The sequence below is a fragment of the Podarcis gaigeae genome, assembly GCF_964106915.1.
Source record: "Podarcis gaigeae genome assembly, chromosome: 8".
NCBI lineage: Eukaryota > Metazoa > Chordata > Lepidosauria > Squamata > Lacertidae > Podarcis > Podarcis gaigeae.
The window spans coordinates 32,885,846-32,904,476 of NC_139684.1; the positions used below are offsets into that span (position 1 = coordinate 32,885,846).

General features: G+C 43.6%; 1 protein-coding gene across 4 annotated transcripts in view; it reads right to left on the reverse strand.

The window, feature by feature from the left end:
- The window catches only part of LOC310849783 (ATP-binding cassette sub-family C member 12-like), a 57,502-nt gene that overhangs the window by 5,529 nt on the left and 33,342 nt on the right, over positions 1–18,631 (reverse strand). For 2 of the 4 annotated variants that reach the window (XM_083750443.1, XM_083750444.1), the window contains 7 exons: positions 16,863–17,000; positions 14,858–15,044; positions 9,534–9,623; positions 8,608–8,797; positions 6,333–6,492; positions 3,395–3,473; positions 773–886 (listed from right to left, as the gene is read on the reverse strand). In XM_083750443.1, the coding sequence (XP_083606569.1) occupies positions 773–886; positions 3,395–3,473; positions 6,333–6,492; positions 8,608–8,797; positions 9,534–9,623; positions 14,858–15,044; positions 16,863–17,000 (958 nt within the window). The remainder of the gene's footprint in view (positions 1–772; positions 887–3,394; positions 3,474–6,332; positions 6,493–8,607; positions 8,798–9,533; positions 9,624–14,857; positions 15,045–16,862; positions 17,001–18,631) is intronic. The other 2 variants (XR_014567087.1, XR_014567088.1) reach the window with 2 other exon arrangements.

Below are 18,631 nucleotides of genomic sequence, written 5' to 3' on the forward strand. Positions count from 1 at the left end.
TTCGAATCCCTGCAACGGGGTGAGCACCCGTTGCTTGGTCCCTGCTCCTGCCAACCTAGCAGTTCGAAAGCACGTCAAAGTGCAAGTAGATAAATAGGTTCCGCTCCGGCGGGAAGGTAAACGGCATTTCTGTGTGCTGCTCTGGTTCGCCAGAAGCGGCTTAGTCATGCTGGCCCCATGACCCGGAAGCTGTACACTGGCTCCCTCGGCCAATAAAGCGAGATGAGCACCACAACCCGAGAGTCGACCACGACTGGACCTAATGGTCAGGGGTCCCTTTACCTTTACCTTTACCATTTGTTGGGAATCACAAGAGTGCTGTTGTGCTCAGGTCCTGCTAGCAGGCTTCCCACTGAAGGCAAGAGCTCAAGAAGAGCCCTGCTGGATCAGCCCAATGGCCCATCTAGTCCAACATCCTGTTCTCATGGTGGTCAGTGTCCCTGCGTTGCAGTATTGTCTACACTGACTTGGCAGGGGCTCTGCAGGGTTTCATAGAATCATAGAGTTGGAAGAGACCACAAGGGCCACCGAGTCCAACCCCCTGCCAAGCAGGAAACAGATGGGGAGTCTCTCTCAGCCCTAACTGGAGATGCAATTGGGGATTGAACCTGCGACCTTCTGCATGCAAGGCAGATGTTCTACAGGCCTACATGGAGCTACAGGCCTTCCCTTTAGAAACGAAGGCAAAGAAGGAGAAATGCAGGCAGAAGGACTGAGGGTGCCTTATGCATTCCGGAGCAGTTGATAAACAGTGACAGCTCCGGGAACTCACTTTTGAATTTCGGAGGAGTGCCCTCGCCATACAGAGCAGCTGCCGTTGCCCCACGGAGAAGTTCTCTCCATTTTCAACCACCCCTGCTTCTAACTTTCCCGGCAGTTTTGAAACCTAGGATACAAGAGAAACGCTGCCATGATTATACATTTTATTTTTTGTTGCACACACAACAACAACAACAACAGGGCAGGAAACCATCTTTGACACAACATCACTGATCCCTGTCAAGTAGAAGGAGATGGATCTGCAAGAGGGAAGAGGCAAAAGCCGCTTGAACGTTTGATGGCGGCAGGCAAGGGTGAGAGAGGGGGGAAGCAACTGAAGGGCAGGCGGAACGACAAAGGAGTGATGTGAATAAAAAATCTGGCATGGAGACATTTTGGGATGGCAACCAGATTCTGTCTTGAGCAAACAATCAGCGCACAATGGTGATTCCGGACAGGTTCAAGGTTCTTGTGTTATTTTACAAGGCCCTTAACAACTTGGGTCCAGGGTGGCTCAGGGACCACCTGATCTATTATATCCTTGCTCTGTCATTGAGGTCTTTGGGGGAAATCACTGTTAGTGGTCCCCATGGCTCAGTTGCACGACTCGCACCCACAAGAAGCCATGTGTTCCATATGGTGGGACCAATTTTGCAGAGCAGGTGCCTCTCTGTTGAACATCTGGCGCTTACGGAATGAATACTTTATTATATTATTATTCCATCAGGCTTTTTAACTGAACTCTTGGATTCTGTAGTTTTATCTCATTTTAGCCCTGTTATATTGGGTCTCTTGCACACCGCTTAGAAATGAATGTGGTATACAAACTGTTGAAATAAATAAAGGAATTAATGAAAAAATGAGAAATCGTATTTCTTTCGTGTGTGTGTGAGTGTGTGTGTGTGTGTGTGTGTGTGTGTGTGTAAAACTAACTACCAGCCAATAGATTGACTCTCTCTCTCCCTCCCCCCCTACCCTAACCTCTCTTTCTGGTTTCAACATGATTTGTTTCCCAAAGGATGGAGAACACCTGTGGTTCTCCAGATGCAGCTGAAGTACAGGTTGGGGTGAATCTCTCTCTCTCTCAGTTTTGCACATTTCCACATGAGTTTGCATTTTTTTTAAAAAAAGGTGAAAGTCCTCATGGAAATCCATCAGCACTTAAGTGTGAATTTCTTCTAATATAGACAGTTTGTTTGCAATTTTGTCTAACACACAAATTTTTGTGAAGCGATTTCCTTTAATATAATGCATCTTTGTATGCTATTTCCATGAATATATGTGCATTTATATACAACCTTTACCCCTGGCTAGAAAATGGCATTGCAAAATTCAGAGAAGTGTAGATTTTGAAGGACGGCTGTGTTCTGGTTCTTGTATTGTTTCAGAAATTGCAGATTAAACCGGTTCATTTCTAAATGTAAACCGAATTGAACTTCTCCTCCATTCCTAACCACAGCTCCCATAATTGGTCAACATTGGCCATGCTGGCTGGGGCTGATGGGAATTGGAGTCCAACCACATCAGGAGGTTTCCCCATCCTTGACCTGGACCCAGAGGATTATTGGCTGCTGAGTCAATATCCCAGCTTAATCTGTTTGGATTTCCCTCCTCTCACATGGAGCACTGGTGGCAAAGCAGAACAACAAATTGAAATCCTCCGGCACCTGGGCAAATGCTCAGAGCAGCTTGTGTAAACATTTATAGTTTTACAATTAAAATGAAGGTGGGGTGGCAGGGGAGCCGATTTTATTAGAGCTGCTCTAAGGCTTTGACAGGTGCTACTGCCTCCAAGCCATTCTCTGCTCATCCCATGCTTCTGGTTGGAGGAGAAATTCCAGGTAACTCAAGCTGGGATACTTGGGCAAGTGCCCAGAGTCCTGCTGACCCAGGAATTGATTGATTCTAGCGGACCTGTTCTATTCCACTTCTTTCTAAAGCTTCTAAATCTGCTAAATTCCCCATTTTTCTTCCTTTTCTGCTAAGATTCTGTCGGTCTTCTGTCTACTCGTTACCTGTCCTGAGCTACCAGATCACTGCCTTTTGAGCCTGACAGCCTTATGAACACTATGAGGTATACATCTCATACTATGTAATTTTTTTACAAGGGGAAAAGTTGTCTTGCTGTAGTTTGAGTGGTCACCAATAGGTGTAAATGGCTGGGTGGCAGCAAGGGAGTTGGGAATAGGCAGATTGTCTCTTTGCAATATGGGGGCTTCATTTATACAACTGAAGGCACAACCCCAGCACACACACACACACACACACACACACACACACACACACACAATTTGCGCTTTCTGAAACAATACAAGAAACAAAACACAGCCATGCTTCAAAATCTACACTTCTCCGAATTTTGCAATGCCATCTCCAGCCATCAATTATTTCTGCCTTAAAAAAATAAAAAGAGGAAAGGACAATTAAGAATGTAATTAGTGAACATTAATTGTTCAAATCTTAAATGGGACTGAATATTAGCCACATTATTCTCACTACTGTTTTGGTATCTTGTGATTAATGATGCATGGTTAACAGGGAATCAAAATTTTCCATATGCTGTCATTTTACATCTGGCAATAATAGATTAGATTGGGAAAACAAAGAAATACAGATATATATATATATAACATACTGTGTTTTTCATAAATGTTCTGCTCAGAGCTTGCCAAATTTCATCGTCTGTGTGGTCTTGAAACGGATCTAAGTTGTACCTGTAAGGTAGGAATGAGAATGAAAGAAACACATTGCCCCTGCGAAATAAAACATTGCCTGCTGCTGCAGTTCTTGTGGACTAGACCCTTGGATTCATTCTTGTTGCACAGGTGAGACCGATGACAAGAAAGATGGAGGGACATTGTTGCCATGTCCTGTTTGTCAGCTTCTGGAGATATTGGATTGTTTGGAACAGAATGCTGGACTAGATGGGCTTTGGTTTGTTTGAGAAAGGCAACATCTATGCTCTTAAGAAGTTATCTGTGGGATATATCAGCCTCATATAAACAGCATGTATAGCTCTAGTTAAGGCATGAAGGGATTAAGATCATAGAGTAAACTGTCCTGCCAGGCTTAGCTAGGTCACACCCCCTCACCTTGGGAGGAAGGGTTACCTACCAAAACTTTGCTCTTTCTCTTTTCCACCATGAAAACAACCAGAATGGATGTCTGGACTAATCACTCCGAGCCAGACTGTGTGGGTTTAGCAAGCCATCTTTGTGTTTTTATACAAATAATTTAGAAACATTTACTAATTTTGAAGCTAAGTTAAACTGCTGCTGCTGCTGTTTGTTGCTGCTGCTGTATGGAAAAGCACATGAATTTGACCTTTGAAGAGTTTGTAAGTAAACCATTTTTAACTTACCAAACAGTGTGGTCTCTTTTTATGCTAAAGGGAAGTGGGAGCTTTGGAATAAACTTAGAAAGGGATATTTTAAAGGTCTAACAGCCTATATTTCCACACTTTACTTTGCTGCATGTTTTGTGATTTTTAATCTTTGCTGGGGCTTTCTCACCAACAAGTACTTGCCCCAAACCAGCATCTGGGCATTCAGGAAATTCTCATTCTACTATTTAAAACCAATTTATTAACCAAAATACCAATATTATTGGTGTTAGCAAGGTCATTTAAATAACACCAATGGAGTCCAGAGAGAAAAGAAATCCTGATAACATTGTACTGCATGACCATTGTATAAGATCTCCTTATTTACCTGGAAAAAAGACTCTATTTCTCTCATCTTCCTCCATGTGTTTAACCCTTGACCGGCTCAATGAGACATTATACTTTTTACATGCAAATACATAGAGTTCTGAAACTGAAAAGGGGGTTTCCATTGCCTTACAGCGCAATCCTATGCATGTTGACTCAGAAGTAAGCTCCACCACGTCCAATGGCACTGCGATCTGAAAGCCATTTACTTGGGAATAAGTTGTACTGAGCTCTGTGTGACTTACTTCTGAATAAATGTATTTGGACTTGAACCCCTTTACATACAAACCGTGGCATTGACTATTTTAATAATGACTGGCTTATGTGTCCTTATGTCTGAGGGGTTGGGTTTGGGGGGGGCTGGGTGCTTCTTAGGATATTTGTTTGACTGTGTACAATGTTCTGTATGCATGCATTTTTCTTTCTGGTATACTATAGTTTAAAGGAAAGGAAACACAGCCATACCTTGGTTCTCAAATGCCTTGATACTCAAACGCCTTGGTTCCCAAATGCCGAAAACCCAGAAGTAAGTGTTCCAGTTTTTGAATGTTTTTGGGAAGTCAAACATCCGGTGTGGCTGTCGGCTGTTATTTCCAGGGTGCCTGCACCAATCAGAAGCTGCGCCTTGGTTTTCGAACATTTCCGAAGTCAAACAGACTTCAGGAACAGATTAAGTTTGGTGCTTTTGTTTTTGCTATTTATTTTGTGTTTTAGTTTTTGAGGCTTTTTTGGTTAATTTGTTTTTGTGACTGTGTGGAACCTGATTCAGCTACTGATTGATTGTGTGACTGCGGAAATGGATTAAAGTCAAACATCCAAACAATGACTATCATCAGTGCAGGTAAGAATTTTTTAGAATTTTTTTTATCATATTCAATACTGTCTTACTTATTTTATAGTACAGTACATTGATGATTGCTTTCATTTTATGGATCAATGGTCTTGTTAGGCAGTAAAACTCAAGTTAAATTGCTGTTTTAGGGTTGTTTTTAAAAGTCTGGAATGGATTAATCCATTTTGCATTACTTTCTATGAGAAAGTGTGCCTTGGTTTTGGAACGCTTTGGATTTAGAACAGACTTCCGAAACGGATTACGTTTGAGAACCAAGATACCACTGTAAAGAAAACATACATATATCTGCATGTTTTCTGGGAAGCAGAGCTCACCCCATCAGGTCTCATCTCCCTCAACAGACACCTGGAATCAGCCATTCCATCAGGCTGCCTCACTGGGAGAGATCAGAAGCAGGAGGCTCATTCCATCAGCTTTACCAAAAGACCAGCTCCATCAGGAACCTTCTTCCCTTGAACTGTGCCAGCTGATCATTATACGAATTCATGCCTGAGTTTTGATTTTCCTCTTCCCTCCCTGTACATTTTCCTTTGTGTGTCTTTTTTTTTTTTAAGATTGTAAGCCTGCAGGCAAGGATTGTCTTTTTAAATTGCATATTAGCCACTCCAGGAGACCTTTTGGCTAAAAAGTGCGCTACAGATGCTCTAAATAAATAAATAAATAAAATAATTCCATAAATTGGTTTTCCGTCCTAACTTCCAATGCAAAGTACATACACCGCAGAGATGCCACAGCAGCCACTTGGTGTTCGCAGGGTCTGCCTTTTGATTGTTTACCAGAAGTTCAGGTTCTGCATCACTGTACCTTCCCCCCCTTCCTCTATGACCCAAGCCAAGAACTTACTGGGTTACTTTATGCAAACTACTTTCTCTCAACCTCCGGTCTGCAGCAGAGGGCAAATCATATTGATGCTCTTCCCCTTCCCTTATGGAGCGATTTTGAAACTACCACTAGTTGGTTAGCTTTCACTTTTGCAGCAAAGGTTAATTTGATAATCGTCACAACAGCTACCTTACTGTACCTACAAACAGAACAGGATCTTGAGGAATGACGGACAACTTGGTCCTTAGAGACTCCAAACTAATAGTGAGGATATCAACATTGTCAATGAGGATGGTGCCAGCAGTTGGTTCCGCAAGTCTGAACAAGGCGACCCCTAAGGATGATTTTCCTGAAAGAAGAATGCAGTATTTAAAAAACCAAATACTGCAACAGCAGCAGCAAGGATACTTGTCGCCAAGCACTGGAAAACCCAAGATTTGCCCACACTGGAAGAATGGCAGATGCAACTGATAGACTATATGGAGCTAGCAGAAATGACTGGCAGAATCCGAGACCTGGGAGAAGAGGCTGTGGAGGAGGACTGGAAGAAATTTAAGGACTATTTACAAAAATATTGTAAATTGTATGAATGTTAAGAAAGATGTAAGATTATTAACAATATGGCACCAATAAGCTAGTTAAAAGGAATATGAAGATAAATGAAAATATAAGAAAAGATAAATTTTGGATAAATATTATGTTAAAATTAAGCTTTTAAGGTTTGGGTTAAATTATCTAAAATTAGGGATACAATATTGGAAAATTATAATATAAGAATTGAAACAAGGTGATAAATTGCTGGGTAAAGCTCGAAAATTTGGAACGCAGGAACGAGAGATGCGAGGAAGTCCAAGGAAGTGAAGAAAGTATGGTTATTGTAAAATTATATGTTATTTTGTTTGTTTTTTCTATTGTATTAAGAAAATCTTTAATAAATATTTTAAAAATAAAAAATAAAAAACCAAATACGTGGGTTTTCATCCTACTGAAAAAGTTCTAGATCAAGAGTGCAGGATGGTGATTTCTGAGGGTAAACCAGCATTTCCCTCCAGAAACCTGAAGGTAAGCGAGGGGCTTGGTTGGAGAACCACGGGATGAAGATTGCATTCCATCATGTAATGAGCTGAAATCACAATGGGATCCAAATGGAGTCTGATTGTCTCAGATTAAGCCAAGATATTTCCTGATTCTGGGTGGGAGGGAAATGATTTAATCCAAAGCAATCTGATGAGCCCAGAAGGGTTTACCCATCCTATCCATATTCTACAAACACACATACAAATCATTTTATACTTTCAATGCTTTTTCCATTTCTTAAGCCCATTTGTAAGGAGTTATAGGATGATAGGCAGAATATTTATTGATCCGGTCCAATTATTTGTCACTTTCAGAACTAAGCCCCCGCAAAGCAACATAATGGAGAGAAATTTGGAGAAGTGCAAATTCCAAAAGGAGAGCTGTGTTTCTGCTTGCATATTGGTCTAGTGGAATGCAAATTGAGTAGGTTCACATTAAAATGTGAACCAAATTAATTTTCCCCCAGTCCATAACAGCACGCATAACCACCATACAGGAAATAGCTGGTTGCGTGGTTGATAGATTCCGTTTCATGCCACATCATATATAATGAGCAGTTTCAAAGAGTCTCTTACTCAAACTCTTAAAAGCCAAATATTCCACCACAGTACAACATCAGACCAAGAAATGGAACATGGGACTGAATTATGTAGATGAAGGGGTGGGACTATGCAAATAGGGACAATGACTTGGCTGGATGGTTGGTGGAGTTTCATGTTACATAATATATATTAAGCAGTTTCAAACAGTTTGTCTCTTGTTTGGGGTGTTACCTAATGAGAGTCCAACTCAAAGTAGACTCATTGAAGTCAATGGACATGGCTCACTGAAATTTATAAATTTCAGTGGGTCTAATCTGAGTAAGACCCTTAGAATCTTAAGAAGCAAATATTCCATCGCAGTTGTTTCTCCAAGATCCCATCATGGAACACAGCATTGCACCAAGAAACAGAACTCAGAGTTTAGCTATGCAGATGAAGGGGTGGGACTATGCAAATAGGGACATGCTTCCATCTCAGTGATTCCCACTGGATTTGATGGGATGGGATCAAGGGACTGCAGTCTGGGACATGGCTAAAAAGGATAGGAAAACCCCGCTCAACACAGATATTTGATCTGGTAGGGGATGGAAGCAAACAGATGGTGACTCTTAACATACCCATTTACTTGCATAATAAGCACTTATGGAAAACATTGCCACAGAGGCAATACTTTTGCCCTGTGCTGCTGATATGGTGGGTGGCCTGGCCTAGGTTGATCAGGACCCGATGGTCTATCTTGAGCATTTATGCAGAGTCAGGGAAATACAGAAGCCCTCCTTCCACCCACCCTCCCCAGCCACAAAATAAGCAAATAAATCAGCGGGACTGAACTAAAAGTAACGCACCAGAGCCCGTCCGGCCAACAATCCCGATTTTTTCCTTGCCATGAATGTTCATGTTTAGGTCATGGAGCACCAAGGGGCTGTCTTCTCGATATTTCATCTGGTAGTTCTTGAAGGTAATTCCACCCTGATCAGGCCAGTTTGGGGGAGGGACAGCAACTGCCTTGCCCTCTGCTGCTTCAGGAACACATTTCTGGAAGAAAGCAGGACAGGGGGCTGGTGGGATTCATCCGCTATCACGACAACTTGGGTCACGGACTGGGCTTTCTTTAAAGAGGTGCAATGAGGCACTGAGCTGTGATAATGAGGGGGTGCGTTTGTGTTTGCGTGGAAGTCAATACACACTGGAAATAATGGTCCTCAAGGGCTGTGGTGATTGTTGAGAATGTCACTTCTGATCTGACTTCCCTCTCCGCATCCCTCATAACGTTGTGCTGCATTGGAAGGTCAAACTAATGTGGGTCTACCTACAATTAAAGCAGCACCATGCCACTTTAATAATAATAATAATATAATTTATTATTTATACCTCGCCCATCTGGCTGTGTTTCCCCAGCCACTCTGGGCAGCTTCCAACAAAAGATTAAAAATACATTAAAACATCAGTCATTAAAAACTTTATACAGTAGTGGCTCACCCCCACAATGATCCTGGGACCTAGAGTGCTGGCACCTCATTTTCCTCACAGAGCTACAATTCTGAGTAGTTTAACAGCCAATCTTCTTCCCATGATACTCTGGGAACCCTAGCTCTGAGAGGGGAATACCTTTTACCTTTACCTAGGGGCCTCCTAACAACTCCCAGCACCCTTAACAAACTACACTACCCAGGATTCTTTGGGGGCTGTTCCATGCGGTATCAAACTGCTTTAGTACAGATAGGGCCTAGCTAGAATTGCTTTAAATACTCTCACCAGGGGCCCTTCTTACCGTGATATATTCCATAATTTGCTCGACATGTGTAAATCGAGCTTCTGTCTCCGATCCCGTTCTCACACACACTTGCAGAAGTCCACTCAACTATGAAGGAGGTGAAGAAAGGAAGGGGGAAGATCAGGAAGCTGTGCTGGGGGGTATTTAGCTATCTGTGCGCCAAACAGAAAAGCAGAAAGATTTCAGTTCTATTCATTGCAGTCGCTGCAGGATATACCAGACTGTTATTCTCCCACACGGGAACCCAGGAAGCTGCTGGAGTCAGTGCCAGTTTTGAAAGATCAGGGGAGCTCCACCGCCCCACCACACTGTTGCTGCTGCTTCCTGGGAAGCACTGGGTGTGAGGTTGGCGTGGTGCGAATGCACTTGTGGAGCCAATTTGGTGCTCCCACTGATGTGTCTGCACCTCACCGCCTTTCCTGTACTGGCAGTAGCATGACCAACCAGCGGTCAGGTGAGTGCCACCACCACACTGCCTGCTATTGCCTCCATGGAAAGAGTTATCCCTGCCTCTTGACCTCCCTCGTCCCATTTTCCTACTTCAACTTCTACCTCTGATGCCACAGACTCTCTCCCCCCCCCCCCGACTCACTAAGCCCTGTTACCTCTTCAGCTTCCGACAACTCCTCCTTGTCTTCTCCTTCCCCTCCCTCTGACCACTCATTGTTGTCCCACCACCAGTTCCCAGGCTCTGGGCCTTCTTCCCCTGTGGGTTCCCCAGCTGGCTCCTCCCACCATTCTTCTGTGTCCAACTGGTCTATGGCCCACGTCTTCAGCGCCTGCATGGGCTGGGTGTCAGGAGCACCTTCTCCGACCTTCCGATCATAGGAACGTAGGAACAGCAACACAGCATTCCTGAGGAATAAGTCCTGGTGCAGTGGACTCACATTTGCTCATGTGAGCACCTCAAAACAGCAGAGTAACAGAAGCAAATCTGTGGAGGTTTTGTTGCATACCTAATTTATTTCTTCTAATTAATCAAATAAAAGAACATAACTGTTATGTACTGAGTTGAATAGGATCCAGAATGCAGCAGTCTGATTGGTCCTAGAACAATAGGATTCAGAATGCAGCAGTCTGATTAGTCCACAGGAACCACCCAATCCAGCTCAAGGTAGAGGTGAATCCACAACCTGATTGGCCTACAGGAAAATCCTGGAATTAGCCAATCACATGGGGCCCATTGTGTAAATAATGTATATAAAGCAGACATTCTGGGGGAAATTCTATTCCTCCTCACCACTATGAGCTGAATAAAGAGCATGAAATCCACTCTTGACTCTATTTCAATAACAAACATGTACGAGAGAAACAGCTCTCTCATACTGCCATCTTGTCTCTAGACAGATCAAAGAAAAAGCCACACAGTACTAGGGACGGAAGTCTGGAAGAATAGCTTCTGCCCCCTCCTTTCTCTCAGACAGAAAGTAAAACAAACATGATCCGGTGATCCTTGCAATGGGAGGAATGATAATACTGACAATCAGCTCCTATCAGTTCATTCCCAAATAGGTGTGTTTACCCATCATCTCACAACCTGTTGCTTATCCAAATTTGGCTCTACAGCCAGTGGTGGAGCTAACCGTCCGGGCACCCAGAGTGGCGAACATGCCATGCACCCAGGGGGCAGGGCAAGCTGCTGAGGGGGGCGACCGGCACAGCAATCGGCACTCAGGGGGGTGATTGGCACCCACTGGGGGTGGTCAGTTCGGTGGTTGGCATCCAGGGGAATGATTGGCACCCAGGGGGGGCAGCACGGCGATCCGCCCGGGGGGATTTTTCCCCACACCGCTCAGGGATGACACCCGGGGTGGGTCGCCCCACCGTCCCCCCCTTCCTACGCCCCTGTCTACAGCTTCTGGGATGCTCCTCTTCATCTGCTTTCATGGATGGCTACTGGGTGAAGCAAAGTACAGGAAATATTCAAAGCGAAAAGCAGGCTAAGGAAAAGAGAGTGAGTCACAGGCCTGGCAGCAACACTCTCAAACAATGAACCCCCGAGGCCATTTCAGAACTAGTTAACAACTGCCCGTGGAGAATGACTAACTACAGGCCTAGAAATATATATATATATATCGTTCACAATTTGACTTGAGGGGCCTATGCTCTGCTGGCAGCTCTGCTGACTCCCAGGAAAGAGCTGTCCTTTCGGAAAGTGAGTTGAATAAAGGGACTTGCCATTTAGCATGACCAAAATAAAAATAAAAATGCCTCACACTCTAGAGAAAACAGCACCACTTTAAGCTGCCTTTCCCCCCTATGTGCTAACGTGCATAAAGCATAGACATGAGCGACACATCATTAATCCTGCGATAATAACAGATGGCTCCTTGCATTCACTGTATAGAAGCTTAAATGTCAGGAACAGAGTTTCTGAGTCAGGACGAGGAAAGGTTAAGCCAACAAATACAGGCAACCATTTGTTGCCTCTGAGAGATCCATTACAACTGGAAATGTATTTCCATCACTAGTCTGAGAGTGTAAAGGTTAAGGATGGAGAAAAGGGGTGGGGGAGCATATGATGAGTGTTTCGCGATAAGGATGCTTAAGATGACTTAAGAAAATAACATATCGATCGCCATGTAAGATGAAAATCACAAAAGAAAGATCCTACTGCATTTCTTTGCCCCAAGGAAAGGTTTTGTAGCACCTGGAAAAAAAAAAAGAAAATAAATGGAAGGTCACTGACTTCAGGCATTCCAAGGACCCTCCATTCCTGAGGGTCAGTTCACACAAATTTCTGGAGGGTTGTGGAAGATGGATCCCCACCTTGGCTGTTTTCCAGACTACTCAGATGATTCCGTAAGAATCAATCACTTGGGTCAGGCGATCACTTCTGACAGTGATCTCACTTGCTCCAGGAATAACCACATCAGTCACTCAACTGTTGCGACTGCTTCTATGGATGCCACAAATTTTGGACCACTGACATCATGTGAGGAAGGGCGGCGGTTCGGTGACCGGACACATGCTTTGCACTTAGAAGGTCCCAGGTTCAGATCCTGGCATCTCCGGTTCAGGGAGGATCAGGTGGCAGGTGATGCAAAGGACCTCTGTTTGAGTCTCTGAAGAACTGCTGCCAGTCAGAGTAAAGCAACACTGGACTAGATGAACCAATGGTGTGCCTTAGCAAGAAGGTTTTTTATCTACAGATAGTGGTGGCTGATTCCTCTTGGGACTGGTAGGAGGAGTGGAAGGGAGACCAACAGTAGGTGGAGCCAGAGAAGCCTATGACAGGCAAAGCCAACTATAGGCAACAACCAATTTACATGCATCCACTTGTGTGGTGTAGTGGTTAAGAGCGGTTGACTCGTAATCTGGTGAACCAGGTTCAATTCCCCACTCCTCTGCATGCAGCTGCTGGGTGACCTTGGGCCAGTCACACTTCTCTGAAGTCTCACAGCCCCACTCACCTCACAGAGTGTTTGTTGTGGGGGAGGAAGGGAAAGGAGAATGTTAGCTGCTTTGAGACTCCTTGGGGTTGTGATAAAGCGGGATATCAAATCCGAACTTTTCTTCTCTTCTTATCATGCTGAATCCGGAAGCTTTTCAAATGGCAGAAACGGCCTTAAAAGAGCTAGACAAGACAAAAAAAGGAGCAGAAACAGCCCCTAGAAATCCCACAAGCCTTTGCAAGTGCAATTCCAGGAGCTCTTGCACTTACTGTTGAGGACTGTGGAGAGTTGGAGTTTGGTCAAGGAAATTCAGAAGGAGTCATTGTGGTGGAATTTGGCAGTTTGACAACTGGTAAATGCTGCTGGTTTTCCCAAGGGTTTCCCCAAGGGTTTCCAGAGTTTTAGAGGGCGTTTGCAGGCTTCTCTAATGGTGTTTCAAATATAAGAGATCTCATGTAAACGTGTGGCGCCTCGGAACGTAACCTCTGTGTAAATTGGGAGTTGCCTGTAGTTCTGGTTTCATCCATGTCCTCCTCCAAGTTCTACAAAGGCAATGCTGAGATTGAGGAGAAGGAAGCTGCAGCCGTGGTGTGGCTGGAAGAAGGAGGCAGGCATGAGGGGGCTCGCCAAGAGGAGAGTGGTGGGGCAGTGTCCCATTTGCCCCAATGGGCCAATCTCCACCATCTTCAGATTTGCATCTTCCCATGCATGGACTCAGGTCCATTTCACCATTTTATGTGGCAAGGTGGACACCATAGAAAGTGAAACGGCGACACATTTCAAAGCACTGGAGGGCAAACAGTAAGCAGGCATGTGGCAGGATCCCCAATTGTCTGCAGCTCCTTCAGCGTGGATCTCCTGTGTGTTTTTGCTAATACATGCCTCCTTTTCACACTTTTAACAGCTGCCGAAAACTCCACAGAGGCACAAATTGCCCCATGTACCATGGCAAAAGAATACCACAAATCTGTACATTTTGGAAGAGCAACAAACTAGCTCCCCCAAAACAATGTGTTTAGCATTTCAATCCGTGCTTGACATTAGCAAGAAGGGGTTAGATTGCAAAGCTAACTCAACCAGATGTATTTGAAGGATGCACTTTGCATATCGGGGACCCAACAGCTGGGCTTACAAATACAGCAAGAAAATATGTTCTGTGCCTATTAAAGCGGTACAGTTGGAGGGCAGGTTCTTTCATGGTTGTTTACCACTTGGGCCTCTGTTTGCATTTATTTAAAGGCAAAGCTTTCTAATGCACACTTTCCAGAGCAATGCATAAACCGAAACACAGCTATCCCTTCTCCAAAAATTTTAGCACAGTTGTCCAACCAAGGAACATGTGGGGAAATGTATACACTAGGGCATGGTGTGCAAAATGTACACACTATCTGCACTTTCTGGAGACAATTGGTGACACTTTGTTCCAAAAGGCTTTCCCAGCTAGATAAATGGGTCTTTGCCATGAGTGTCTACTTGTTAGGGTTTCAGTCTTGTTTTAAATTTATTTGATGTTTTAAGATGCTTTTTAAATAATCTTGTGGGCAAATTGGCTCAAGACAGTTGTTTAGAAGCCAATTAAATCAATGATAATAAAACAAACAAATAAATTAGTGGAAAAATACATAAAACATGCTATGGTAGAGGGAAATTGGTTTGGAAAACTGTGTACTTAGGTGAAAAACACATACAGAAATGTTTATGTTAAGAGGAGAAATTTGAATTAAAATGTTGATGAATATTCACGAGGACTTTAGAAAAAAAAGCAAACTAATGGGGAAACATGGAGAACTGAACTCAAGGTTGGAAAAAGGAGAAACTGAAACAGACAGATCCTTCCCACCCACCCCCAGTGGTGCATTGGGCCACTTCAGGTCTGATTTGGAGTGTGTTGGAATGAAGCTTGAGTTATCCGGGCAATTCACTTACCTGGATAGTGTAAGACAAGGCCAAGCCTTTTTCTGCAGTGCTGATGGAAGAAGGGCTAAGGACAACAAAGAGGGCGACGATCAAAGTCATGACGGTCATGAGCATGTCTGTCCTCAACGCAAACCACCGCAGTGCATAGTTGAACAGCATGAAGTGGCTGGAGCTCTCGTCGTTCAGCTTTCTAAAACTGGAACCAAAACCAAGGATAGTACTTAGCAAGTTGGCCCGAGTTTGGATCTGTTTTTAGTCTACTGCTGTTTTGGCTTTTCGGAAGCCTGAAATCATTGTCGTTGGTTCTTCTTTTCAGTAATTTTGTTATTTTAGCTTTTTTGTAAACTGCTTTGAGGTTCTTAAGAAAACAATAATCGAGCAGCATATGAATTTTATGAAATAAAAGCTTTCTCTAGTCAGTTCATACAGAACATGAGCACAATAGCATGCAACCATTGGGATTAGTAGCACTTGAGGGTCTTAACTTCTATTATTTTTTTCTTATCCTTTCCCCGTGTGTGTGTGTGTGTGTGTGTGTGTGAGAGAGAGAGAGAGAGAGAGAGAGAGAGAGAGAGCACACAAAGGGCAAACTGTGTTTTGCAAACCAACTTCAACCCCTGGCTTAAACATAGGAGGAGCCATGCTGGACAGGCCAAATACCCATCTAGCCATCTAGTCCAACTAGCCATCTAGTCCAACTGCTCTCACAAAAGCCAACCAGATGCCTATGTGAAGCCCTTAATCAGGACGTGAGCACAACAGTACTCTTCCACTCATGATCCCAGCAACTGGTGCACATTGCCTCTGATACTAGGGGAAGTGTACAACCATTGTGAATAGCAGCCACTGAAAACTTTATCTTCCATGAATTTGTCTTATTCCCCCTCTGAATCTGTCCACGTTTGTGGCCACAACATCTTGCGGTCAGGAACAGACATAGGGACATACTATGAGCCCTGCAGATCAGCCCCGAAAAGCCTACCCAGTCTCGTTTCATTTCACTTTGAATTTGTAGGCCGCCTTTCTATATCACCGTACAAAGTGTGGTTTACAAGCGGAAGAAAAATCAAGATTGCACACCTTCATTTGATCCAATACAAAAATGTCATAATTAAAAACATAACTTTAAAAGAAACAACTTATATAAAATAAAGTAATATTCATTAATCTATTAGAACATAATAGCACACAATAAAATTAAATATCAGCAAATAATAATTAAACAGAAATTTACTGTTAACGATTGCAATAAATAATCTGGTCCAGTATCCTGTATCACAGTGGCCAAACGAATGCCTGTGGAAAGCCTGCAGGCAGGGCCTGAGCTCAACAGCACTCTCCCTATTTGTTATTCCCAGAAACAGATATGGAGAGGCAAACCGCCTCCATCACAGGAGGTAGAACATAGCCATCATGGATGGTAGCCATTGATAGCCATTGACTGAGAGCCCTCCAAACCCATCCACTCCAGCTTCTGGGTGTAAGGATTTTGCAAGCCCACTTGAACAGGTAATCACCGAACCTTCTCTTCTCTTTGGACCCATTTTGTAAATTCCACCAGCTCGGGGAAGAAAGCATTTGGAAACTGGGATGGTTAAGTGCCCTCCTTCTGCTGGTAGACTCCAGGTTACAAGGGAACTGGAAGAAGACTCATGGACGGGTTGAATAATTGCGATTTAAAAACCAGGTCTTGACAATAGCTTCATGCTTTTTGTGGGTGGGGAGGGTTATAAAGGGTGCAAATGAGGTTATCACTTGGCTGCACATGTAACAATTTTCTTTGAGAGAATGCTAAGAATTTGTGACGTAATCTGGAAAGCTTCCCCACAGCTTGTCATTTCCCGCAAATGAAAAGCCACAGGACGCCAGTGCTTATGGAGCGGCTTCATCTATGGCCCGGCAGGTGGGAAAGATGCAGGATTGGTGGTCAAGAGAAGAAGAGTGAAACAGCTTGATCTGCCCCATCTGAGGGACCGAGACAGAAAGAATGTGACTTTGGAGCCAGGAAACTTACCGAATGCTGTAGTTCTCCTTCTTATTGTATGCGTGGATTGTGCTAAGGCCTGGGGCAGTGGACATGATCATGGAAAGCCATGGAGACTTGCTCATGTTTTCAAATCGCTTGAGCTCTCGGATGGTGCTCTGGAAAATCCTGCAGCAAAATGCAGGTAAGATTGCACAGAGTTAGATAGATCCTGGCTTTGGAAGGGGACTTGGAATCCCTTCCTAATGAATATTCCTAATGAGTATTCTGGATTTGCAAACTTGAAGCAGTTGGCCACCACACCACCCCCAAGAGAGGTCTTACAGTGCAACCTCAGACCTGTCTCAGAAGTATGTCCCACAGAGGGCTCATCCACACTTGGGCTTGACCCTGTGTTTTGAAATATTGTGTACCAACTGATTTCTCTGGGTTTGAGAACTTTTCTTCTTGTTCCATATCGGAGCCTTGCGGAAATCCAATCTTACCCACTAAATCAGATCCTGTCAGATATGCAGAAAGAGAGATTCTGCTTAACTGAGATTCAGTTCACTGGGATTTTCGCAAGGCATCACCGCGGAACAACAAGAGAAGTTCTTGGAACCAGGGGAATTGAATTAGTAAAGAATACAATCAAAATACAGTACAGGTCAAGCCAAAGTGTGGATGAGCCATGGGTTCCATGGGGATTTCTCCAGGAAAGTGGGTATAGGATTGTAGACTTAGGCCAGATCTATTTTAATTATCTGTAAGATAATTATTTGTAGGATAATGAATTTATCCTGTACATAAGGTCTCTGGGCGGGTTAGGAAAACATTGTGCATTTGTGAAAACAAGGGAAATGATTCCAAAGGGAAGCAGCACACAATGGGTTACAGAAAGCAGACTGAGGTGGGTCTTTGAAGCATACCTGAACTGCAAGAAGCTAAGCAAATAAAGTGGAAGCTACAGAATGGAGATCCTAGAGGCACCTTTGTGGGAAGGGACTTCTACAATTCAGAGGATGCCTCTCTCAGGCTGTCATTCCTCACTGTGGGTGGCAGGAATGCCAAGAGAGCTGACTGCTGACCTCAGCACTGAAAAAGTTCAATTACAGTGGTATCTTGGTTCTCAAACTTAATCCGTTACGGAAGCCCATTCCAAAACCAAAGCGTTCCAAAACCAAGGCACACTTTCCCATAGAAAGTAATGCAAAATGAATTAATCTGTTCCAGACTTTTAAAAACAACCCCTAAAACAGCAATTTAACATCAGTTTTGCTACCTAACGAGACCACTGATCCATAAAATGAAAGCAATAATCAATGTACTGTGCTGTAAAATAAATAAGACAGTATTGTAGATGATAAAAAATAATATTTTTCCCCCCTTACCTGCACTGATGATAGCCATTGTTTGGATGAGGGGCTTTTATCCATTTCCACAGTCACACAATCAACCAATCAGTAGCTGAACTGGGTTCCACACAGCCACAAAAACAAATTAACTGAAAAAGCCTCAAAAACAAAAACACAAAATAAAAAACAAAAGTGCCAGACTTAATCCTTTCCAGAAGTCCATTTGACTTCCGAAATGTTTGAAAACCAAGGCACAGCTTCTGATTGGTGCAGGTGCCCCAGAAACTATAGCTGACAGCTGCATTGGACGTTCAGCTACCGAAGAAAAGTTCACAAACCTGAACACTCACTTCATGGTTTTCAGCGTTTGAAAACCAAGGTGTTTGAGAACCAAGGTACCACTATAGTTGGGATAAAAGGGATATCTGGGGGATTAGAGCAGCCCAAAATAGAATCTGTCCCTTA